Consider the following 26,892-nt stretch of genomic DNA (forward strand, 5'->3'; position numbering starts at 1 on the left):
GGTAGGAGACCTGCGCCCACTTCCCAGGCTTACCGTGGAGAGCGGGAGTACGGGCAGGCGCCGTGTTACGCAGTAGAGCGCACGGTGTCTCCTGTACGAGTGCATAGCCCAGTGCGGGTTATTCCACCTCCCCGCACTGGGAGGGCTAGATTGGGTATTGAGCCAGGTGTCATGAGGCCGGCTCAACGCGTCTGGTCTCCAGTGCGTCTCCTCGGGCCGGCATACATGGCACCTGCCTTACGCATGGTTTCCCCGGTTCGCCTACATAGGCCGGTGCGGGTTATTCCACCTCCCCGCACTGGTCGGGCAACCGGGAGTATTCAATCAGGTAAGGTTGGGCAAGCTCAATGCTCAAGAGTGCCAGTACGCCTCCACGGTCCGGTATTTCCGGCACCACCTCCCCGCCCCAGCCTAGTACCTACAGTGTATACACTACGCACTAGGCTACCAGTGCGTATCCTGAGCCCTGTTCCTCCTCCACGCACTCTCCCTGTGGTGCGTGTATTTAGCCCGGTGCCTCCAGTTCCGGGCCCACGCACTAAGCTACCAGTGCGTCTCCAGAGCCCTGTACACACTGTATATTCTCCCCCTACTAATCCTGATGTGCTTGTCCTCAGCCCGGCGTCACCAGTGCCGGTACCACGCATCAGGGATAGAGTAGGCTTTGAGAATACAGTGTGCCCTGTCCCTGCTCCCCGCACTAGTAGGAAGGTGCTTGTCATTAGCACGGTGCCTCCAGTTCCGGCACCACGCACCAGGTCTACAGTGCGCCATATCCGGCCAGAGCCATCCGTCTCCCCAGCGCCATCTGAGCCATCCGTCTCCCCAGCGCCATCTGAGCCATCCGTCTCCCCAGCGCCATCTGAGCCATCTGTCTTCCCAGCGCCATCTGAGCCATCCGTCTTCCCAGCGCCATCTGAGCCATCCGTCTGCCAGGAGCCTGCAAAGCCGCCCGTCTGCCATGAGCCTGCAAAGCCGCCCGTCTGCCATGAGCCTACAGAGCCGTCAGCCAGACAGGAGCCGCTAGAGCCATCAGCCAGACAGGAGCCGCTAGAGCCGTCAGCCAGACAGGATCTGCCAGAGCCGCCAACCAGACAGGATCTGCCAGAGCCGCCAACCAGACAGGATCTGCCAGAGCCGCCAACCAGACAGGATCTGCCAGAGCCGCCAACCAGACAGGATCTGCCAGAGCCGCCAACCAGACAGGATCTGCCAGAGCCGTCAGTGAGCCATGAGCAGCCAGAGCCGTCAGTGAGCCATGAGCAGCCAGAGCCGTCAGTGAGCCATGAGCAGCCAGAGCCGTCAAAGAGCCATGAGCAGCCAGAGCCGTCAGAGAGCCATGAGCAGCCAGAGCCGTCAGAGAGCCATGAGCAGCCAGAGCCGTCAGAGCGCCATGAGCGTCGTGAGCCGTCAGCCTGCCATGAGCGTCGAGAGCCGTCAGCCTGCCATGAGCGTCGAGAGCCGTCAGCCTGCCATGAGCGTCGAGAGCCGTCAGCCTGCCATGAGCGTAGAGAGCCGTCAGTCTGCCATGAGCGTCGAGAGCCGTCAGCCAGCATGGACCTGCCAGAGCCGTCCAAACAGGACCTGCCAGAGTCCTTCAGCCGGGATCTGCCCCTTGTCCCGGTGCTGCCCCTTGTCCCGGTGCTGCCCCTTGTCCCGGTGCTGCCCCTTGTCCCGGTGCTGCCCCTTGTCCCGGTGCTGCCCCTTGTCCCGGTGCTGCCCCTTGTCCCGGTGCTGCCCCTTGTCCCGGTGCTGCCCCTTGTTCCGGTGCTGCCCCTTGTTCCGGTGCTGCCCCTTGTCCCGGTGCTGCCCCTTGTCCCGGTGCTGCCCCTTGTTCCGGTGTTGGCCGTTTATTTAGGGGAAAGTGGTTTTAGGGTGGTCATTAGAAGGGGTAGACAGAAGAGGGGAGTGACTAAGGTGGTAAGGGGACAGCGTCCTGAGCCGGAACCACCACCGTGGTCAACTGCCCACCCGGACCCTCCCCTGGACTTTGTGCTTGTGCGCCCGGCGTGCGCATCTTGAGGGGGGGGTACTGTAACAGTCCTGACCTGTTTTATGTTGTTTTTATGTGTTTATGGTCAGGGCATGTGTTTTGGGTGGGCAGTCTATGTTATTCGTTTCTATGTTGGTTTTGGTTTGCCTGGTATGGCTCTTGATTAGAGGCAGGTGGTTTGCATTTTCCTCTAATCAAGAGTCATATTTAGGTAGGGCAATTACACTGTTTGTTTGTGGGTGGTTGTCTCCTGTGTCTGTGTCTATGTTTGCACCATACGGGACTGTATACGGTTTGTTCATTTCATGTAGTCTGTTCCTGTTCATTTCGTTCTTCACGTTGTATGTAAGTTCGTCATTCAGGTCTGTCTACTTTCGTTTTGTTATTTTGTATCATTTTCAAGTATAGTTCGTTTTGTCTTGTTAAATAAATTCATAATGTCATTTCAACGCGCTGCACCTTGGTTCAATCCCTGCTCCTCCTCTTCGGATGAAGAGGAGGAGGACCGTCATTACAAAAGGTTTGAGGGAAGGCCAACACATCTATCTATCTATCTATCTATCTATCTACCAATCAATGTGCTTGGTGGGTGCAATATGAAACAAACATCTGCACATTTTGATGTCAAACCACAAGCTCTGATCTCGTCATTTCAGGTCTCTATTCTTGTTCCATCCTAGTGTCTTCCAATAATGAGGAAGGAACCAGTATGTGGCAATGTAGCCAACCATAAAGAAGAAGTTGATCAAAATGTAAACACGCTGTCAACGGCTATTCTATTTTCCGTCTTTGTACATTTCTCTAGAATCATTCTCTCTGTTTTTCTGTGTACGGTGAAGAGGTGTGATCTCAGAGTGAAGTGCTGTGATCTAAGCAGACTGTCATCATATAGGAAGTAGAGGCGTTTGTTAGAAGGACTGTAGTTGTAGAGAAAGTCACTTGTCTGTGGGGACAGAATGGAGCACACCTTGCTCTGTTTGCTGCTATGTAAGTACTGAGTTAGTGTGTTTGTTTATGAACACTAATTACCTGATTTACTAAGAATTTGAGGTAAAAAGGAATAAGACATGAATGTAAATGGTGTTTTATCCCTTATTGAGAACATGCAAACGCTTAGTAAACAGCACTAATAGGAAATTGCAGCAAATATCTTGTAGGAATATATGAAGCGAGAGTGAGTGACCACTCTGCATTGATGTTGTATCTCTGTGTGAGCTTTTCTAGCCGATGCCATGCAGACCTGGTTAGCGTGGTGGTGTGCATTTAACCAGGTCATTACTCAGGAACTAAAGAGTGGTGCTAACTCAGTGGTTGTGAAATTTGCTGTCAATGACAATGAATATAAAATGCAATATTTGTTGGATGTGTTGTATTATCAAGTTGTGATTATTGTAAATGGTCGAGGGTTCCTTCGCTACAGTCATAGTAAACTGTGTTAATAAGAGATTAATGACTGGTGTTTTGGATTTCTGTACTCTCTCTGGGAAGTCAGGTGCCAACATGGGAAGTCAGTGGACATTTAAAGCTGCAGTAATGTAATCCAAAATACCACAAAACAGTCAGCCTGCGCTTGTTGTGGTATACGGCTGAGGGATGGGGCTAAGGAAATTCATTCATCTACATTGTTTACAATAATTGTAATAAAATAACCATATTATAGGTTATGCTGGGATAAGACAGTTGTACTAAGCTAATGAGGGAATTCAAAATTATACTCTTCAAGAATAAATGGCTGTGTTTCATTTAAAAGTGCAAAAATTGATGTAGAAATCACAGATTGCACCTTTAAAATAAAGTACAGGATGGATTTGGTAAACAGTGACATGAATATGGCATGCTATTTTTTTCAAGCTAATATTGGTGCATTGTGACTTTCTTTGTTGTAGTGCTGAGTACACACATCTACTCTGGACACTCTGAAGATGATGATGGTAGATATTATATTTGTACACTTGATCAAGCCTTCATCTCTTAATGCTTCATCATATTTCTTTGTTTGTGATTTTTTAAATGTGCTTTTGAGTGTTTCAAAATAATATGTGTAAATTAATTGTATCATAATGATTTCATTTTGTGCAGGAAAGGCAAAGGCTGTTCTGACCATATACCCCACATCCTCCCAGATATTCAGTGGAGAGTCTGTCACTCTCAGATGTAACATACAGAGGGGAGAAGTCACTGACTGGGAATACACATGGCGCAAGGATGTTGTAGACACAATCAATAGGAAGAATGAATATGAGATCAGAGAGATTAAGATTTCAGACAGTGCTGACTACAGGTGTCTGGGTAGACATATTGATCAGAAGAAGCATTCTGAGTGGAGTGATATAGTCAGACTGACAGTGACAGGTAAGTCATCTTATTTCTCATTCACAACAGTGCCTCCATGCCCATAACCACTTGACATTGGTCCCCATTTTAATGAGGCTATTTCATCATTTTAAAAAGGTCTGCCTACAGTGGTTGCTCAACTAAAAGTTTTGAGATTATGCTGCGGTACTTCGAGGTAATTTGTGGTTTAGTACGGTACCCTGCGTCACTACTTCATTGCTCCAGACCAGCGCAAGGGGGAGTTAGAGCACTGATTATGTTTTGGGGTCCTACTGTGTCTCTAACTGACAATGAATGGGCGACATAAACCTAAATAGAAACTGATAAATGTTCACGACTTCGGTGTTACTTACCAAAACTGTTACATTAAGGTTTTTATTATTTTATTTTGTTAGGATTATTTTGCTCTTACTGTAGTAGTGTAGGCCACTCCCAAGTGGTCCCATTCTACATTTCCTGAGTGGCACAATGGTTTAAGCCACTGCATAGTAGTGCAAGCTGTGTTGCTACAGATGCTGGGTCAATACCTGTGCTGGCCTTGACTGGGAGAACCATGAAATTACTGTAAATTTATGGTTTCTCTCCCTCTAAAAACATAAATAAATAAAAAACTGTCTTTATTTACAAATTAGTAACAATGTTTCACCCCATGTTCAAGAATGGCCTTTTTCTTGCTCATTTTACATTATTTGAAAACTAAATAATATTGTTATTTAAAAAAAAAAAGATTATTATTCATTTAGAATTATATAAAATCCCCTTGGATATTCTCACAGATATATTATTAACCCTGTTATTAGCTGGACAATATATACAGTGGGGCAAAAAAGTATTTAGTCAGCCACCAATTGTGCAAGTTCTCCCACTTAAAAAGATGAGAGAGGCCTGTAATTTTCATCATAGGTACACTTCAACTATGACAGACAAAATGAGAAAAAAAAATCCAGAAAATCACATTGTAGGATTTATAATGAATTTATTTGGAAATTATGGTGGAAAATAAGTATTTGGTCAATAACAAAAGTTTATCTCAATACTTTGTTATATACCCTTTGTTGGCAATGACAGAGGTCAAACGTTTTCTGTAAGTCTTCACAAGGTTTTCACACACTGTTGCTGGTATTTTGGCCCATTCCTCCATGCAGATCTCCTCTAGAGCAGTGATGTTTTGGGGCTGTTGCTGGGCAACACGGACTTTCAACTCCCTCCAAAGATTTTCTATGGGGTTGAGATCTGGAGACTGGCTAGGCCACTCCAGGACCTTGAAATGCTTCTTACGAAGCCACTCCTTCGTTACCCGGGCGGTGTGTTTGGGATCATTGTCATGCTGAAAGACCCAGCCACGTTTTATCTTCAATGCCCTTGCTGATGGAAGTTTTCACTCAAAATCTCACAATACATGGCCCCATTCATTCTTTCCTTTACACGGATCAGTCGTCCTGGTCCCTTCGTAGAAAAACAGCCCCTAAGCATGATGTTTCCACCCCCATGCTTCACAGTAGGTATGGTGTTCTTTGGATGCAACTCAGCATTCTTTGTCCTCCAAACACGACGAGTTGAGTTTTTACCAAAAAGTTATATTTTGGTTTCATCTGACCATATGACATTCTCCCAATCTTCTTCTGGATCATCCAAATGCTCTCTAGCAAACTTCAGACGGGCCTGGACATGTACTGGCTTAAGCAGGGGGACACGTCTGGCAATGCAGGATTTGAGTCCCTGGCGGCGTAGTGTGTTACTGATGGTAGGCTTTGTTACTTTGGTCCCAGCTCTCTGCAGGTCATTCACGAGGTCCCCCCGTGTGGTTCTGGGATTTTTGCTCACCGTTCTTGTGATCATTTTGACGCCACGGGGTGAGATCTTGCGTGGAGCCCCAGATCGAGGGAGATTATCAGTGGTCTTGTATGTCTTCCATTTCCTAATAATTGCTCCCACAGTTGATTTCTTCAAACTAAGCTGCTTACCTATTGCAGATTCAGTCTTCCCAGCCTGGTGCAGGTCTACAATTTTGTTTCTGGTGTCCTTTGACAGCTCTTTGGTCTTGGCCATAGTGGAGTTTGGAGTGTGACTGTTTGAGGTTGTGGACAGGTGTCTTTTATACTGATAACAAGTTCAAACAGGTGCCATTAATACAGGTAACGAGTGGAGGACAGAGGAGCCTCTTAAAGAAGAAGTTACAGGTCTGTGAGAGCCAGAAATCTTGCTTGTTTGTAGGTGACCAAATACTTATTTTCCACCCTAATTTGCAAATAAATTCATTAAAAATCCTACAATGTGATTTTCTGGATTTTTTTTTCTCATTTTGTCTGTCATAGTTGAAGTGTACCTATGATGAAAATTACAGGCCTCTCTCATCTTTTTAAGTGGGGGAACTTGCACAATTGGTGGCTGACTAAATACTTTTTTGCCCCACTGTATTGGTCATATTGGTCATGGCTACTGAGTGGCGCACACTGGGATTGCCTTGCAGTTCTCCAGCTGTATCCACTGAAAGCGAACGAGGTTCAAGGCACAAGGGCAGGGGGCACGGGATGGGCCCCAGAGCCGCGCCAGAAGACAGACCTAGCCAATTGGGAAGGGAGGAGGAGGAAGGGAGAGGGAGGATGGACCCCCACCCCACCACAATAGGTAGCACAGAGCAACGCTTTAAGGGCCATTGCACTAATAATTGCGCTGACTAGGGAAATGTTCCTGCTGTTCTTAGTGCCAGTCTGCACGTTCAGAGTAAAACAATGTAACTTATAATGGCATCTTTATGCTTTCGTTAATAAAATAATGAAAAAAATACTCTTTCAAAATGCCAATGGTTATTTAGTTATGGATCCATAACGAATTACTATGGGAATAAATATCACTGAATTACAGAAATATCCTCCAATCCTCTATATGTAATTATTGGAGGAGAGTCACGTCATATTTTTTATATACTGTAGGCCTACCCTAGGTGACTTGAGTCTCACTAGTGTTGAGTAATTTGCTGTTGAAAGTGGTGTAGGTCTTATTTATTTGAAGAGTATATTGTTTTATAGAAGCAATAGCATTTGAAGCATTAGCCTACAACTATTTTAGCACCGTTTCGTGATGCTCTGAGACAAGCATGGGGACTGGTCTTGATAAATCAATGAGATTTTTATTTTGACTGAATCTCCTTTTGGGTATTGGTTAGACTACAATTACATTGTAGAAATGTTATGCTCTTAGTGTAACCTTTATTTAACTAGGCAAGTCAGTTAAGAAATGATTCTTATTTTCAAGGACAGCCTATTCCGTCTTCCCCTTCGGGGAATTGAACCCCAGTCTCCCGCGTGCCCACACGACACGGGGATTCTTTAGCTAAATAGCCCAGTACTGTAGCCTACTCCCGACCGTCACGTTGTACCGCGCCATATTTTCTGTTCCATACTAACGGAAACCCAGAGGGTTTTTCGTTTTTCTTGGAATAGAAACACCATAATATTAATCAAATTAATCCCAAACTCTTAAAAGTAATTGGAAAGGTAGATACAAATTATTTGTGACACTGTGGTTACAATAAAGAATGTAAACAAGATGCTGTGTTTTTATTGACAGTAGTGATGGACTGCTGGTGGCATTTTGAAAACAGGTTTTCAAACACTTGTAGCCCGATTAGCAGGACAATAGACACTTTATAGCCCGGCTACTGTAGATGTGAACATCCCCCTACCTGCAATGTATTTGACGCTTAAGTACTCTGAAGTGTTACATTTCTAACTCAAAACAGCAGTACAGTATTTCTCCATCAACGTCTTCATGCTTTCATTCATAAAATAACTAGAAAAAATACATTCAAAATGCAGGTGGTTATTTAAACTACATTTTAGTTGCACTTCCACCCAGCTCCACGACCACGGGTAAAACCTTGCTGAGACGATCAATGTATTTGTTGCATTGTAGTATCATCAATTTCTCTTGCCAAAACGTCTTGATAGCCTTGAATAGTTCAACTTTGCTTGTAGGCTTGGCAGAGATACGGATGAAGGTTTTCAGTTGATGCCAAACAAGTTCGATTGGCTTTAAATCAGGAGACCTACATGTAGAGATAAACAAACATTTTTAGAAATACTGTAGACCTACCGTAGGTGTTGTAGGCCTTTTATTTATTTATTTTTATTTAACCTTTATTTTACTACATAAAGGTCTACTTATTCTGCTGGCGTCTTGACCCAGTTTATGCCCTCATTTGCAATGCAAACCCGGACAGCAGTGTGTTTTGTGTCATTGTCTGCAGTTGGAGAAGAAAAAAAGAGATTTAGCCTAATAGCCAACATTAGGTACAATACTAGAAATATACATGTACGTAGGCCTAAAAACGACAAAATATTGCTATAATCCTACCTTGAAAGAAACGATGTGGTCCCAGAAACACCTTTCTGACATAGGGGCCAGCATATCTCTTGATAATTTCTTCCTCAAAGAAATCTCTGGCCATGATACCTGAAAAAGGAGGCAACAGTGAATTATTGTGGAACACATAGCAGTCCGTGTGGTGTAGGCTACAATATTTTATGTACATTTAGATTTGTAAATTGCCAAACTTACCATCAAATATGGGCCTGGTCCCTGGTGAGAAATTGCCCCCCACACATGGAGTTTGAGCAGATGCTTGGGCTTGCTTGCCCTTCTTCCTTTTTTCTATAGCAATTTTGAGAAAATTGCTGACGGGCCACTGTTGATTCGTCTATGAAGATGACATCATTGCATGTCTCGCCAGCTTTGATCCATGCCTGTGTTACATCTGCGCTTGTCACGCCCTCCACTTCTCCTCCTTTGTCTCCCTAACCTGCCGCCACTCCCCCAGTGCTCTCTCCCTCTCTTTCTCTGTGTGTGTGATTGTGTGGGCGGAGACAAGTGTGGTGGAGGCAGAGCAGATCCCCACCAGCTGCAACCTGTTCCATAATCAAGACCTCTACAAATACTCAGCCATGCCACTTCCACGCTGCCAGATCGTAACTTCTGCTCAGTCAGTCTGCGTTTTTAGCCGTTTGTTCCTGCATAGATCGTGTTTTCGTGTTGTGCCTGTTATCCCTTGCCTGACGCTGTTTTCCTCTCCGCTACAGTTTTATCCGCTCTGACTCTGGTCCCTGTCTCCAGTCTCATGTCTGGTCAGTCCTGCTACCCTGTCCTGGACCCCCCACTCTTCTGCTTCCTTGGATTCCTCTCCGGACCTGCTTACCCAGCCCCAACTCCCCTCGCTCCAGCCTCAGCCTCAGCACTTGGCTCCCTGCAACCCGCCCAAGATATCAATATATACCTTGGTTACCTTATCCCAGTCTTCTTGTCTGAGTCTGCTCTTGGGTTCACCTGCTCCACTCTGCGTAACAGCCTGGGCCTGTAGGAAGCAAAGTTCTTTGTTTGTCAGACGAATCATCGCATCGAAACTACAGAACAGTACAAAACAAGCGAACACACATGGTTAATGTTCTGGAGTAAAAAAAAACCGATATATGTATATATATATATAAAACATGTCTTACCGAGCTTTTCATGTCCATGCAAGTTTCTTCAACTGTCTTTTGACTGTGATTATAGCGATGTTGGTGTTGCCATCGACTCACTGAATGAGTCTATGGCAAAACCAACATCGCTATAATCACAGTCAAAAGACAGTCAAAAGACAGTCTTGAATAGTCTCCCTGGAAATGGAATACAATGTAAAAATGTGCAGCATATGGTTAAGATTTATTTATGCATTATTTTTTAGCATTATTGGCCTATTTTACAGTATTGTCACCTACTGTACCTGTTCATATGCCACTGTAATCGATGGGGGCTCAGGGTGGTACCATTCTGTTCATCTGATGAAGGTGCACATGGATCAGATTCAAACTTTTAAGACCGAGATTGAGTCATTGAAGACAGACCAGCAGAAAGAGAAACATTATCTAAGGGCAGAGATACGGGCGACAGCTGATGCATTGGTCCAGAGCCAGGCGGCATTGGCGGAGAATCAGGCGGAGAATGACGCGTTGAAGAGGACGTGGAACAAGATGGAGTCACAATCCATGCCAGGCACACCTGTGAGCTCTGTAACTCCACCTCCGACAGGCAGAGTCAACATACCTGGCGGGTTCATCAGGTCGTCGGTTCACCCTGACATTTCCATTCCTCTTCTGACAACAGAACTTGATCAACTGCTCACCAGGCACAGCAAGGGCCGTCCGGACCGTTATGCTGTTCTGCTATAGCCTAATAAACAAATGCAGTAATGTAATTCTTCATCAGCATCTTTATGCTTTTGTTAATAAAATAATTATAAAAATACTCTTTCAAAATGCCGATGTTTATTTAGTTATGGATCCATTACGAATTACTATGGGAATGAATATCACTGAATTACAGAAATATTGGAACAAAGATGTCTAATGAAGGTAAACAAATTGTTGCCTACTGGAAAATACTCTTTCAAACACACATAATCATGTTGTATAGTGCCATTACGGCTATTAGCAGGTAGCTGGACAATAGACTTGCCTAGAAGGAGGGCAGAGGGAGAATTCTATCATCAAATGTATTTCTTAGTTAGGTTGGCCGTGATTGATTGCAATTTCAGTTTAACTTCTTGACACTAGGGGGGCGCCATTTCGACTTTGTAAAAATGAGTTCCCAAATTAAACTGCCTCGTACTCAATTCTTGCTCGTACAATATGCATATTATTATTACTATTGGATAGAAAACACTCTCTAGTTTCTAAAACCGTTTGAACTATTTCTCTGAGTGAAACAGAACTCATTCTGCAGCACATTTCCTGTCAGGGAGTGAGATTTCAGAAATCGAGGTCCCTGTTCTGAGGCCAGTTTATAAGTCCCCATGTAAGCCATCGGGCTACATGCACTGCATACGCCTTCCTCTAGATGTCAGTAAGCGGTGAGAATTTGAATGGAGTCGATTGCGCAATCTGTGGCCTTATATAAGACCGTGGAAGGGAAGTACCGTCCTTTTCAACGGTGCGCCTGGCGCATCAGGGACATCACTATGGCCTCCTGCAAAGCTTTCGTTTTAGCAGTTCTGTATCTCCGGTCATGTTTTTATTCGTTATAGTTGTTAAAGACATCATAAGGTAGTTAATTTAAACCGATTTATAGCAGTTTATATCAGTTTATTGCGATTTTCCTGGATTTCTTTGTGACGCGCTTTCACGAGTTGGACTCCTCTCCAGTGGGTGGCTAACGTTAGTGGCTAATTCGACAGGACAAGAGGACATCTTTCAACAAAAAGACGATTGTTCTGGAGAAAGGACACCTTGCCCAAGATTCTGATGGAAGCTCAACAAATAGTAAGCAGTCTTTATGCTGTTAATTCGTACTTATGTTGACAAATGTCAAATAATAATTCCGCCATGAATTATGGTGCGGTCTCGCTTTAGCGCACGCTGTATGCTTGAAGTAACGTTAATTTTAAAAATGTAACCCAGCAATTGCATTAAGAACTAATTTGTCTTTCAATTGCTGTCCAACCTGTATTTTTTTAGTCAAGTTTATGAATAGTTTTCGATTAGAATAGGTGCCTCTCCAAGATGGCGCCGGACAGATTGCTTGAGGTTTTGGACACTATTCTCATTGTATAAGCACGATTTGTGCCGCTAAATATGCACATTTTCGAACAAACTCTATATGCATTGTGTAATATGATGTTATAGGACTGTCATCTGAAGAATTCTGAGAAGGTTAGTGAAAAAATTAATATATTTTGGTGGTTAATACGTTATTGCTATTTTTGCCTTGAATCAATGCTGTTGTGATGTTTGCTATTGTGGTAAGCTAATATAACGCTATATTGTGTTTTCGCTGTAAAACACTTAGAAAATCTGAAATATTGTCTGGATTCACAAGATCTGTGTCTTTCATCTGCTGTACGCTGTGTATTTTTAAGAAATGTTTTATGATGAGTAATTAGCTAATACACGATGGTCTCTGTAGTTATTCTAGTCGCTTTGGTGAGAGTTGTGATGGTGGCTGCAATGGTAAACTCTGATTTATACCTGAAATATGCACATTTTTCTAACAAAACCTATGCTATACAATAAATATGTTATCAGACTGTCATCTGATGAGGTTGTTTCTTGGTTAGTGGCTATTTATATCTTTATTTGGTAGAATTTGTGATAGCTACTGATGGAGTAAAAAAATGGTGGAGTAAAGAAGTGGTGTCTTTTGCTAACGTGGTTAGCTAATAGATTTACATAATTGTGTCTTCCCTGTAAAACATTTTAAAAATCAGAAATGATGGCTTGATTCACAAGATGTGTATCTTTCATTTGGTGTCTTGGACTTGTGATTTCATGAACATTTTATTATATGATATCCCTGTGGCTTTAGGCTAGGCTATGCTAGTCAGCTTTTTTGATGGGGGTGCTCCCGGATCCGGGTTTGTGAGGCGTTAGAGGTTTTAATCCATCAGAAAAGACAAAACAAATAATACAACAAAAAGTATTATTATTACTATGTATCACATCTGAACGTGATTGGGAGTCCCATAGGGCGGCGCACAATTGGCCCAGCGTTTCTCTGCCTCTAAAAACAGAAATAAATGTATTGGCCTTTACAAATATTATTTTGTCCTTTTATTCAGACTACAATCGCTCACTTTAGTTTTTTTGAAAACAAAATGACAACAAAATGTGGATATATTGAAGCAACATCTCAAGACATCAGTCAGGAAGTTAAAGCTTGGTCGCAAATGGGTCTTCCAAATGGACAATGATCCCAAGCATACTTCCAAAGTTGTGGCAAAATGGCTTAAGGGCAACAAAGTCAAGGTATTGGAGTGGCCATCACAAAGCCCTGACCTCAATCCCATAGAAAAATGTGTGGGCAGAACTGAAAAAGCGTGTGCGAGCAAGGAGGCCTACAAACCTGACTCAGTTACACCAGCTCTGTCAGGAAGAATGGGCCAAAATTCACCCAACTTATTGTGGGAAGCTTGTGGAAGGCTTCCCGAAACGTTTGATCAGAGTTAAACACTTTAAAGGCAATGCCACCAAATACTAATTGAGTATGTGTAAACTTGTGACCCACTGGGAATGTGATGAAAGAAATAAAAGCTGAAATAAATCATTCTCTCTACTGTTATTCTGACATTTCATATTCTTAAAATAAAGTGGGGATGTTATGCTGATGAAGGAGGACCCAAAAGCGACGAAATAGAAACAGAGTCTTTATTCCAGTCTTAGACAAAAAACGATACTCCTGATGTATCTAAGGTAAAAACAAAACAGGAAAACTGAAATCCTCTCGTCAGTAGAGATGAACGACTGGAGACGCGACCACTAGACACCTGCTCACACGCAGCATCTGATGAAGGTAAAAACACGATAGGGCGGAACAAGGACACAGAACAGCAAACATCAAACAAGAATCCGACAAAGACAGAAGCAGAAAACAGAGGGAGAAATAGGGACTCAAATCAGAGGGCAAAATAGGGGACAGGTGTGAAAGAGTAAATGAGGTCGTTAGGAGAAAGAGAAACAGCTGGGAGCAGGAACGGAACGATAGAGAGAGAGAGCGGGGGAGGGAGAGAGGGAGGAGGAGAGAGAGGAATAGAAAGAGGGAAAGAACCTAATAAGACCAGCAGAGGGAAGCACAGGGACAAGACATGAAGATCAAAGACAAAACATGACAGGGGATCCTAACTGATTTAAGACAGGGAATTTTTACTATGATTAAATGTCAGGAATTGTGAAAAACTGAGTTAAAATGTATTTGTTTAAGGTGTATGTAAACTTCCGAATTCAACTGGACCTTTACCAACACCGCTCTGTATTTTGATACATTCTGCTTCAAATCCTATTGCTTCTAACTTCAATATGTTCCTTAAATAAATAAGACATACACCACTTTTAACTGCACATTACTCAACACTAGACTCTGGTAGGCCTACAGTATATCGACAAATATGGCGTGACTCTCCGCAAATAATTACATATAGAGGATTGGAGGATTCTAAACTAAAACCAAAAGCTGCCTCGTTGGTCTCCCAGTGGCGGCTGGCACGGGTATCGAATCTGCATCTGTAGGTTCGATAAGTAGCGTTCGATACGAAAGACTGTTAACTGATTGGTACACTAACAGCATTTGTGTCACGATCGTCTTGCTGTGAGAGATTGGACCAAGGCGCAGCGTGTGCAAAATACATCCTCTTTTATTTAGAAGAGAGAGGGAAAAAACACGAAACGATTACTATACACAAACTAACAAAATGATTTAGAAGAGAGAGGGAAAAACACGAAACGAATACACAAACTAACAAAATAACAAACTTAAGACCGTGAAGCTAATAAGACAAATAGTGCTGACACAAACACTACACATATACAATTACCCACAAACAGCTAAAGCCTATGGCTGCCTTAAATATGGCTCCCAATCAGAGACAACAATAACCAGCTGTCTCTGATTGAGAACCAATTCAGGCAACCATAGACTTTCCTAGACACCAACACTGAACACTAACCCATCTACTCTACTTAACCCCCTAAACCAGGGGTGTCAAACTCATTCCACGGAGGGCCTAGTGTCTGCAGGTTTTTGGTTTTTCCTTTCAATAAAGCCCTAGACAACCAGGTGTGGGGAGTTCCTAACTAATTAGTGATGTTAATTCATCAATCAAGTACAAGGGAGGAGCGAAAACCCGCAGACACTCGGCCCTCCGTGGAATGAGTTTGACACCTGTGCCCTAAACCATACAACCACCCTAGACAATACAAAAAACACATACCTTCCCCATGTCACACCCTGACCTAACTAAAATAATAAATGAAACAAAGAATACTAAGGCCAGGGCGTGACAATTTGTCTTCATTTAACTCAATAATAATAAAAATAATATATACAGTACCAGTCAAAAGTTTGGACACACCTACTCATTCCAGGGTTCTTCTTGATTTTGACTATTTTCTACATTGTAGAATAATTGTTAAAAGTGAATTTGTGGAATTTCTTTCCATTTAAATGCGTTTGAGCCAGTTGTGTTGTGACAAGGTAGGGTTGGTCTACGGACGATAGCCCTATTTGGTAAAAGAGCAATTCCATATTATGGCAAGAACAGCTCAAATGAGCAAAGACAAATGACAGTTCACCATTACTGTAAGACATGAAGGTCAGTCAATACAGAACATTTCAAGAACTTTGAAAGTTTCTTCAAGTGCAGTTGCAAAAATCATCAAGCGCTATGATGAAACTGGCTCTCATGAGGACCGCCACAGGAAAGGAAGGCCCAGAGTTTCCTCTGCTGCAGAGGATAATTTCATTAGAGTTACCAGCCTTTGAAATTGCAACCCAAATAAATGCTTCACAGAGTTCAAGAAACAGACACCTCTCAACATCAACTGTTTAGTGGAAACTGTGTGAATCAGGCCTTCATGGTCGAATTGCTGCAAAGAAACCACTATTAAAGGACACCAATAAGAAGAAGAGACTTGCTTGTGCCAAGAAAGACGAGCAATGGACATTAGACCGGTGGAAATCTGTCCTTTGGTCCAATGAGTCTTTGTGAGACACAGAGTAGGTAAACGGATGATCTCCGCATGTGTGGTTCCCACCGTGAATCATGGAGGAGGAGGTGTGATGTTGAGGGGGTGCTTTGCTGGTGACACTCTCTGTGATTTATTTAGAATTCAAGGCACACTTAGCCAGCATGGCTACCACAGCATTCTGCAGCGACACAACATCCCATCTGGTTTGGGCTTAGTGGGACTATCATTTATTTTTCAACAGGACAATGACCTGACACACCTCCAGGTTGTGTACGGGCTATTTTACCAAGAAGGAGAGTGATGGAGTGCTGCATCAGAAGACCTGGCCTCCACAATCACCCGACCTCAACCCAATGTGCGAAGCTGTCATCAAGGCAAAGCGTGGCTATTTTGAAGAATCTAAAATCTAAAATAGATTTAGATTTGTTTAAAACTTTTTTGGTTCCCGCATGATTCCATGTGTGTTATTTCATAGTTTTCAAGTCTTCACTATTATTCTACAATGTAACGAATAAAGAAAAACCCTTGAATGAGTAGGTATGTCCAAACTGTTGACTGGTACAATATATAAATTATATAGTTTACTTTAATTTTTATATGTATTCATTTGTTATCAAGCATGTATCCAGATGTTTTGATATTCTGCTTTTTGTTTTCTTAGCTCTGCCTGAAACTACAATGACCGTATATCCAAACCCTGCATACACTGGAGAGACAGTAACTCTGACGTGTTCAGTCGGGTCTGGCAGTGGCTGGAGGTATACATGGTACAAAGACAACACTAAGAAAGTAGTGACCTTGTCTGACAGACACACTACAAAAGGAGCCACCTTCACCATCAGTAGAGCTGCTGAGTCTGACCAGGGTCTCTACAGGTGTCAGGGAGAGATCCAGTCCAGATCCATATCATCAATCATCAGTGATCCTGTCACAATCACTGTGAAAGGTGAGTTACTTTACTTAGTTTTTATCATACAAATGGACACTTTATATTGAGTCACTCTGTGGTCTGTGTCCATATGAATGTAAAAAGTATAGTTACGGTACTAACTACAGTAGTCAGATCACTTTTGTAATGGCACCGGAGAAGATGGCTGCCGATTTCATCTCTTAGCGGCAGCCTTTTCACTTTTGGATGAATAGCGTGCCCAGACTGAACTGCCTCCTACTCTGTCCCAGATGCTAATATATGCATATTATTATTAGTATTGGATAGAAAACACTCTGAAGTTTCTAAAACTGTTTGAATGATGTCTTTGTGTATAACAGAACTCATATGGCAGGCAAAAACCTAAGAAGAAATCCAAACAGGAAGTGAGAAATCGATTTTCAAAACAGTGCCTATTGAAATCCCAGTGAGATATGAATGAGGTTGCACTTCCTAGGGCTTCCACTAGATGTCACCATCTTTAGAAACTGGTTTGAGGATTCTACTATAAAGGAGGGGCTCATAATAGCTCTTTGAGTGAGTGGTCTTGCAGAGAGCCTCGGTCTCATGACGCGCACTCCCAACAGAGTTTGCTCTCGTTCCAATGCTTTTCTCCAGACAATGAAATTCTCCGGTTGGAACCTTATTGATGATCTATGTTAAAAACATCCTACAGATTGATTGCATACATCATTTGACTTGTTTCTACGGACTGTAACGGAACTTTTCAAGTTTTTGTCTGGAGGAAGTGCTCGCGCCTCATGAAGATGGATTACTGGGCTGAACACGCTAACAACAAGTGGCTAAATGATGGGCTTTATGGAACTTTATGGAACAAATCAGTCATTTATTGTCGAAATGGGATTCCTGGGAGTGCCTTCTGATGAAGATCATCAAAGGTAAGTGAAAATTTATAGTGTTTTTTCTAGCTTCTGTTGACGCCAAAATGGCGGATATTTCGTTGGCTGGATTGGGCTCTGAGCGTCGTTCTTAGATTATGCTTTTTCCGTAACGCGCCAATGTAAACTGAGATTTTTGGATATAAATATGCACATTATCAAACAAAACATACATGTATTGTGTAACATGATGTCCTATGAGTGTCATCTGATGTAGATCATCAAAGGTTAGTGATTAATTTTATCTATATTTCTGCATTTTGTGACTCCTATCTTTGGCTAGAAAAATGGCTTTGTGGTTTTTTGACTTGGCTATGACCTAACATAATCATATGTTGTGCTTTCGCTGTAAATCATTTTTGAAATCGGAAACCATGGGTAGATTAACAAGATGCTTATCTTTCATTTACTGTATTGGACTTGTTAATTTGTGAAAGTTACATATTTCCCCAAAATATTTTTGAATTTCGCACGCTGCCTTTTCAGTGGAATGTTGTCGAGGTGTTCCGCTAGCGGAACCCCTGCCCTAGAAAGGGTAACCAACCGCGCTATTTTGTTTGTTTTTTCACATTGTTTGTAACTTTTTTGTACGTAATGTTGCTGCTACAATCTCTTATGACCGAAAACAGCTTCTGGACATCAGAACACCGATTACTCACCTTGAATTGGGCAAATCCTTTTTCTTTAATGAGTCAGACGAGAAGGATTTACTCCAGACACCCGAACAGGCCCTCATCCCCATCATTTGCAGGAGAAAGATATGGAGATTTCACTGAAGGAGATCGGAGTGCCTAGTGAGGATCAGGCAAGAAGTGGCTAATCTGCCTTTGCCATCCGTACTGTTAGCCAACGTACAATCGTTGGAAAATAAATGGGATGAACTAAAAGCTCAGATATCCTACCAACGGGACATTCAAAACTGTAATATCTTATGTTTCACCGAGTCGTGACTGAACGACGACATTAATAACATACAGCTGGCGGGTTATACACTCTATCGGCAGGATAGAACAGCAGCCTCTGGTAAGACAAGGGGTGGCGTTCTATGTATATTTGTAAACAACAGCTGGTGCACAATATCTAAGGAAGTCTCTAGGTTTTGCTCGCCTGAGGTAGAGTATCTCATGATAAGCAGTAGACCACACTATCTACCTAGAGAGTTTTCATCTGTATTTTCCGTATCTGTCTGCATACCACCACAGACCGATGCTGGCCCTAAGACCACCATAAACAAACAGGAAAACGCTCATCCTGAGGCGGCTCTCCTAGTGGCCAGGGACTTTAACGCAGGAAAATTAAATCAGTTTTACCTAATTTCTATCAGCATGTTAAATGTGAACCAGAGGGAAAAACACTCTAGACCACCCTTACTCTACACAGAGAGATGCATACAAAGCTCTCCATCACCCTCCATTTGGCAAATCTGACCATAATTGTATCCTCCTGATTCCTGCTTACAAGCAAGAATTAAAGCAGGAAGCACCATTGACTCGATCATTAAAAAAGTGATCAGATGAAGCAGATGCTAAACTACAGGACTGTTTTGCTAGCACACACTGGAATATGTTCCGGGATTCTTCTGATGGCATTGAGGAGTACACTACATCAGTCACTGGCTTCATCAATAAGTGCATCGAAGACGTCGTCGCCACAGTGACTGAATGTACATACCCAACCAGAAGCCATGGATTACAGGCAACATCTGCACCAAGCTAAAGGGTAGAGCTGCCGTTTTCAAGGAGCGGGACTCTAACCCGGAAGCTTATAAGAAATTCTGCTATGCTGACGAACCATCAAACAGGCAAAGCGTCAATAGAGGACTAAGATTGAATCGTACTACACCGGTTCGACGCTCGTCGGATGTGGCAGAGCTTGCAAACTATTATAGACTACAAAGGGAAGCACAGCCAAGAGCTGCCCAGTGACACAAGCCTACCAGATGAGCTAAATAACTTCTATGTTCGCTTCGAGGCAAGTAACACTGAAACATGCATGAGGGCATCAGCTGTTCCGGACGACTGTGTGATCACGCTCTACGCAGCCGATGTGAGTAAGACCTTTAAACAGGTCAATATTCACAAGGCCGCAGGGCCAGATGGATTACCAGGACGTGTACTGCGAGCATGTGCTGACCAACTGGCAAGTGTCTTATTTACGTACTTAGAGACTCGAAATTGAGCTCAAGTGCATCCTGTTTCCATTGATCATCCTTGAGATGTTTCTTCAACTTGATTGGAGTCCATCTGTGGTCAATTAAATTGTTTGGACATGATTGGACATTTGAAAAGGTACACACCTGTCTATATAAGATCCCACAGTTGACAGCGCAGAGCTTTACGGAATTGTCCGTAGAGCTGCGAGACAGGATTGTGTCGAGGCACTGATCTGGGGAAGGTTACCAAAAAACGTCTGCAGTAATGAAGGTCCCATCAACACAGTGGCCTCCATCATTCTTAAATGGAAGAAGTTTGGAACCACCAAGACTCTTCATCGAGCTGACCGCCCGGCCAAACTGAGCAATCAGAGGAGAAGGGCCTTGGTCAGTGAGGTAACCAAGAACCCGATGGTCACCCTGACAGAGGCCCAGAGTTCCTCTGTGGAGATGGGAGAACCTTCCAGAAGGACAACCATCTCTGCAGCACTCCAGTAATCAGGCCATTATTGTAGAGAAGCCAGATGGAAGCCACTCCTCAGAAAAAGGCACATGACAGCCCGCTTGAAGTTTGCCAAAAGGCACTTAAAGGACTCTCAAACCCTGAGAAAAATGATTCTCTGGTCTGATGAAACCAAGATGGACTCCAGAATACCAAGCGTCACAACTGGAGGAAACCTGGCACCATCCCTAAGGTGAAGCATGGTGGTGGCAACATCATGCTGTGGGGATTTTTTTCAGCGGCAGGGACTGGGAGACAAGTCAGGATCGAGGGAAAGATGAACAGTGCAAAGTACAGAGAGATCCTTGATGACAACCTGCTCCAGAGCGCTCAGGATCTCAGACTGGGGCAAAGGTTCACCCTCCAACAGGACAACGACCCTAAGCACACAGCCAAGACAACGCAGGAGTGGCTTCGGGACTCTCTGAATGTCCTTGAGTGGCCCAGCCAGAGCCCGGACTTGAACCCGATCAAACATCTCTGGAGTGACCTGAAAATAGCTGGGCACCGACGCTCCCCATCCAACCTGAAAAATCGGAGATTACTCCCCAAATACAGGTGTGCCAAGCTTGTAGCATCTTACCCAAGAAGAATTGAGGCTGTTTTCTGTCGTGAAAATTCTAATAAATAATGAGTAGAGACAAGGTCAATCACCAATCAGGATATTACTTTATTCAAACCTTATTAATAAGGGAACATAGAGCAATTGCTTCTACAATAATGAGGCTGGTCAACTCAACACTCCCAAGTGTTGTGGCGAGCAGCTCTGACACAAAGAATACAAACTATATTTTATAGCAAGGATACACCCTCTTAGTCTCCATGACAAACAACAGATGTATGGAATGGGTCACAAGGTGAGACTTGATATATGATCAAGGAGTATCCCCCAGCCAGATAGCATTTGTTATGAAAACTGTTCTTATTGTACAGAGCTTAGGCCCCTAAGACGAGGCTCTGATCTCGTCCCTGGTACAGAAACACCAACTACTTATATGCCATAAATCGATTGTAGTCCTGAGGCGAGTGAGCCTCTGGGTCATACACTATCCCAGGATAGGTGTAACATCAGAGATGACGTACAATGGTTCCAGACACTACCCCACACAACTTGTCTCAGACCATATCTCCTCCAAGGCCAAAGGAGGGGGTGACTGGCGCACAGACAAGTAATTTTTTCCTAGTATTTTTATAGTATGAAAACGTTCCAACAACAGCTAAATCTATGGATATTACGAAGCATGTTTCCAGATCTTTAAATTATGCTCTTTTAACACAGCCCTGCCCAAAGCTACACTGACCATAACACCAAACCCTGCATACGCTGGAGAGACAGTAACTCTCACGTGTTCAGTGGGGTCTGACAGTGGCTGGAGCTACACATGGTACAAAGACAACACTGACAAAGTAGTGACCTTGTCTGGCAGACACTCTACAACAGGAGCCACCTTCACCATCAGTAGAGCTGCTGAGTCTGACCAGGGTCTCTACTGGTGTCAGGGAGAGATCCAGTCCAGATCCATATCATCAATCATCAGTGATCCTGTCACTATCACTGTGAAAGGTGAGTAATTGTGTATGTGTGTGTGTGTGTGTGTGTGTGTGTGTGTGTGTGTGTGTGTGTGTGTGTGTGTGTGTGTGTGTGTGTGTGTGTGTGTGTGTGTGTGTGTGTGTGTGTGTGTGTGTGTGTGTGTGTGTGTGTGTGTGTGTGTGTGTGTGGACATCACTGTATATGTCAGTAATCTGATGACCAGATCTTGGTAAGTCAGACTGCATACTGTATGTTCAGAAATGACAACTTATGATATGGTCATGTTGTGATGAATGCTGATCAACATTATTTTACATTCTAAGGTGTGTGATAATGTTTATTTTCTGTGTTGTGTCTGTGCAGAGAGACCTGTGGCTGTTCTGACCCTCCAACCCAACTGGCCCCAGATATTCAGTGGAGAGACTGTCACACTAAGATGTGACATACAGGGGGGAGAAGAGATTGAGTATGCTTTTTATAACAGTGGGAAGTCAGTCTACTCCAAAACAGAGCCTGAGTACAGAATCAGTCCTGCAGAGAAGGGTCTATATACCTGTGAAGGTCTTCAGAAAAGAAATAACTTCAGAAAAGAAAAACACTCCCAGACCAGTAATGCTATATATTTGACCGTGTTAGGTAAGTCTGTTTTTATGGGATTGCAAGAGAAAGAGACAGAATAGTGAGAAAAAGACAAAAGGAATGAGGTCAAATAACAGACAGTGAGATCAATGATCAATTATATTTTGATTTTAGAGTAAGGTACTATACCATAATAACAAAATGGGTAATTTTTTTATCTGAAATTATTTGAACATTTAGCTAATTTAATCGTGTCATTATCCTTTGTAACAGATCAACCCCAAGCTCTCCTGAGTGTCTCTCCTCAGTGGCTGAACCCTGGAGACTCAGTTACTCTGAGCTGTGGGGTTAAAGAGTCATCTACAGGCTGGAGGTTCTTCTGGTACCGAACTGTTCCCTACACAGCTGGGTTACTCTCTCTATCAGACAGGTCCTACTCTGTAGAGCCTCTTTCTGGAGATGGGAATACTGAAGACTCCTACACTCTGATCCCTGCTGGTCCTAGTCACACAGGAGGATATGTGTGTAGAGCTGGGAGAGGAGACCATGTCTATTACACACTCTACAGTGAACCTCAGTTTTTCTGGTCAGGAGGTAACTAACTGCATTGAAACTGCATTTAATCACATTTAAGTCCCCCTCATGTGTATATACAGTATAACTATAATTTGTCTCTGTCACTCTTTGTTTCAGATCCGCAACCTTCAGTGTCTCTCAAAATAAGACCGAACAGAACTCAACACTTTACATCAAAGTCTCTCTCACTAAGCTGTGAGGAGAAGAGGAACTCTACTGGATGGAGACTGAAGAGATACAGAGAGAAAGCAGTGGAGTCAGAGTGTGGCTCTAACTGGGGATCAATAGCAGGGTCCACATGTACCATCAGGTCCACATACACAGGGGACAGTGGAGTGTACTGGTGTGAGTCTGGATCAGGAGAGTACAGTAATGCTGTCAACATCACAGTGTCTGGTACGTCTTTTGTCCAACATTCACTAACCTTTTTTACATTACAATGTATGATAATGATGTTCAATTCTGTAACTGAATGGTTGCATTTCATAGAATACAAGCTCATCAGATGTTAATATAGTGTGAGTGATTACTCCAGATTTACAGTTTTATTGACATACTATGTTACACAGTTGGCACTCTGATCTTGGAGAGCCCTGCCTATCCCATGACTGAGGGAGACTCTGTGACTCTACGCTGTACAAATAGATATCAGGAAACAAACCCAATACCGAAGGTTGATTTCTACAAAGATGGAGTACTCATCAGGAATGAGACCACAGGAGAGATGACCATCCCTGCAGTTTCCAAGTCAGATGAAGGCTCCTACAAGTGTAAATCTAGTGAAGTAGAATCACCAGAGAGCTGGGTGACAGTGAGAGGTGAGAAAATAATTAAGATCACATTACTTTTTCATAATATCTGTGGTCATCAGAGATTTGTAGTGTTAAAAAGCATACTGTAGGTTTGGAGTTGCAAGCTCAGGCTGGTCATCTGATCTCAAGTCATTTGCCAAATATATATTCACTTTGTCCACTACTTTATTTAGATTTTTTTAACTACCTCAGAGTCTGATGGTGATTTTATGTTCTCTCTCCAGGCGTAACTCCTGGACCCTCTACATCAGTCCTAGTAGGAGTGGTTGTGGGCCTGGTTGTTGCTGGTGTTCTACTGGCCATTCTCCTGGTACTGCTGTGTCGATATAAAAACGCCAAAGGTGAGACTTTTATAATTTCTCATTAAACTTTTTTGTTCATGTTTAGGAGAAAAATGTCTAATTGCAAAAGTTCAAAACATTAATGACCTGATATAATAGTATGCATTTCTCATTACAGGTTCCTGTTGCAACAGGACTTTCTCGTGAGTACACCTGTCTTTCAACTACTTTCCTTTTCATACAGTAAAATAGAATCTGTGTGCTTCATGAGTATCTCTCTCCCTGTAGGCCACCCCAGCCCCAGAGGACCAACCTGGACCCCCAACAGGACCAAGGATCTACCCAGGGCCAGGCTCCTGATGCTGGGTATACACGTCGGCAGCATGGTCAGTCTCTTAGTCCAGACCACTGTTACCCTCCCCTCTCTGTAATTTCACACACTAACTTTTCACCATTCACTTTGTATACAACATGTTACTGTACTTTATGTCCCTAGACAAGCATGAGGGAAAACCAACACATTCATCTTTCTATCTGTTCTTTGATCAACAGGTGGCGCTAACATCTACGATACAATCACTCTCTCAGACAATAATGACAATGGTATTGTATACCGTCTGTGAAGTTTAGCATGAATACAGTATAGAGTTGTTGTTGCTGTTGTTCTTCATATGTTTAATATTACTAGCATACTAACAGTAAGTAGAGATATTAGTGTATTACCTGTATGTTTCAGATGCTGGTGCTGCTACTGCTGGACCAAGTGATGTGATGTACGCCAAGATTCAACTCAAAAAGTTGGACAAGAAAAAGAAAAGTAATTCTCAACCGTCCCATACATTAATACAAAAAGCAGCATTGTTTTTTACTCATGAAAAAAGTCCTCCTCCTCAGAAATTCCAGCTGATCCAAAAGAAAATCCAGTCTATTCTGAGGTCAAGATGGGGAAGACCACAGGTAAGACTCATTCTACAGGTTGGCAGTCAGTGAAATCTAAATGTGCGATTTTGGGGTTTCAATGAAGATGCAGAATATGCAATAAGCTAATTCCTTCATTTGTTGACTGGAAATGTACATTTTCAGCAGCAACTGGACATGTTGATGTGACCTATGCTGAGGTTGACCTTTTTATCATTCTGCATATAACTGGTTATATTATTCTGATGTGTTATCCTTACCCCTTATAGAAACTGCAAATCCACCTGAGGCAGATTCAGTCTATTCTCAAGTGAAGCCAGGCACATCCCCAGGTAAGACTAATTATAGTCGTATGCTATTGATATTTAATATGATACTAATATGGAACTAATTCTTCAATGTCAAAGTATACTGTATCAATTGTTAGGTTCTGAACAAACTGTAGTAAAAACTCAGACGGACAACTAGAAAAAGCTCAAACCAAGTTTATTCCCCCACTGGGTCATACATCTGCGAAGACAAGGCATGATTACACAAGCACATATATTTATAACCTTGAAATAGGCGGGGTCAACTCCTTACAAATCTAGACAACCAATACATCTCCGTTGCTAGGCAGGAATTTAATTGGTACCTCTCACTGGTGTAGTCAGATCTGCCTGATACTAAAACATTTGTGGCCATGGAAGTGTATGTGTGAGATAGGACTGTAGGACTGTAGTAGGAGAGTCATTGTGGTGGGCCTCTCTGGCCTCCCTCCCAGCGGTTTCTTCTCACTTCATCTGTTGATTCGACGTCAAGACGCATTCTTCGCTCCTCCCTAGTTCCGCAGCTGGCCTGCCTTATCAGAGACTAACTATTGCCCTTCATCTCCCTCCTTAGAAACATGGAACAGAATATGAACTTTCTACACTCAGTAACTTTCCACACACCTAGTTCCCATCTACCGTTCATTGGCCCCAACATATACATTCCTTATACATGTGAAGTAATCAATCGATTCTAGAATGATAACATGAATAAGTATATTTCAAGCTAGATTTCAACACTACTTAAAGGACGTCTATTTGTTTGATTCTTAAGAGTTTGTTTGACTGCGTGTCCTAAACTACTTTGTGTGGTGATATGTTGCAGGTCCTTGAGGGATGGATGGATGGAGGGATAGCGGGATGGCGGGACGCACGCAAACACACACACACACACACACGCACACACACACACGCACACACGCACACAATAACACCTTGTACATTAAGGATTTTTTTCTCATTTTATTTATCAACAGATATATTGGATTTAAGCATGGTTTGATTGTGTATTACTGTAACAGCTTTTTGTATTGCATGGTGTAATGATAACGGATCTTATCTGCAGCTACAGTAATTGTATCTGCTTTGTATTGTGTATTGAATTGTATTGTTCTGTTGTAAATGTATTACAATGGATTATCTTTGATTTATTATGTCTGTTATTCAGATGATTGAATAACATATTTGCATATGTTTTTCCAAAATATTATAAGTATTATTCATGTTTTCCTCTAATGGCCTGTACATTTACATTATCTTTGCATTATGCTTTTTTATAAACTTTTTTTATTTTTATCCACCTGATGGAATGAGTGCTTTCTTACAGTAAATGGATGTTAGCATCGTAAATGTTTCCATACAACCTAATTCGGTCGAACCTCCTTTAAGTCTAGTATAGATCTTAGGCTCCCAAATGTTTAGGTTAAAGGGGCAATCTGCTATTTCTGCATCCATTTTTGGACTTAATTATATCTACCCATTGAATCTTGAGAAATATAACATGAATGCCTCATGAACAAAGTTCAAATGCCAAACACCATTTTTCAGAATGACTTTTGGGGAAGAGTGTGCCTGAAAAGAACAGTT

General features: G+C 42.7%; 1 protein-coding gene across 1 annotated transcript; it reads left to right on the forward strand.

Moving 5' to 3' along the window:
* Positions 1 to 2,751: 2,751 nt before the first annotated feature.
* LOC129865526 (Fc receptor-like protein 5) lies at positions 2,752 to 26,605 on the forward strand. Its single transcript, XM_055938389.1, has 17 exons — positions 2,752 to 2,980; positions 3,880 to 3,924; positions 4,073 to 4,345; positions 16,481 to 16,765; positions 21,580 to 21,864; positions 22,195 to 22,467; positions 22,684 to 23,004; positions 23,104 to 23,382; positions 23,556 to 23,804; positions 24,023 to 24,139; positions 24,258 to 24,282; positions 24,368 to 24,465; positions 24,632 to 24,682; positions 24,816 to 24,896; positions 24,974 to 25,036; positions 25,267 to 25,329; positions 26,132 to 26,605. Exons 1-17 carry the CDS (start codon positions 2,950 to 2,952, stop codon positions 26,137 to 26,139), a joined length of 2,547 nt encoding a protein of 848 aa, XP_055794364.1. The 5' UTR covers positions 2,752 to 2,949; the 3' UTR covers positions 26,140 to 26,605.
* The last annotated feature ends 287 nt before the right edge of the window (positions 26,606 to 26,892 follow it).

The sequence above is a fragment of the Salvelinus fontinalis genome, chromosome 11 (genome assembly GCF_029448725.1).
Source record: "Salvelinus fontinalis isolate EN_2023a chromosome 11, ASM2944872v1, whole genome shotgun sequence".
NCBI classification, from domain to species: Eukaryota; Metazoa; Chordata; class Actinopteri; order Salmoniformes; family Salmonidae; genus Salvelinus; species Salvelinus fontinalis.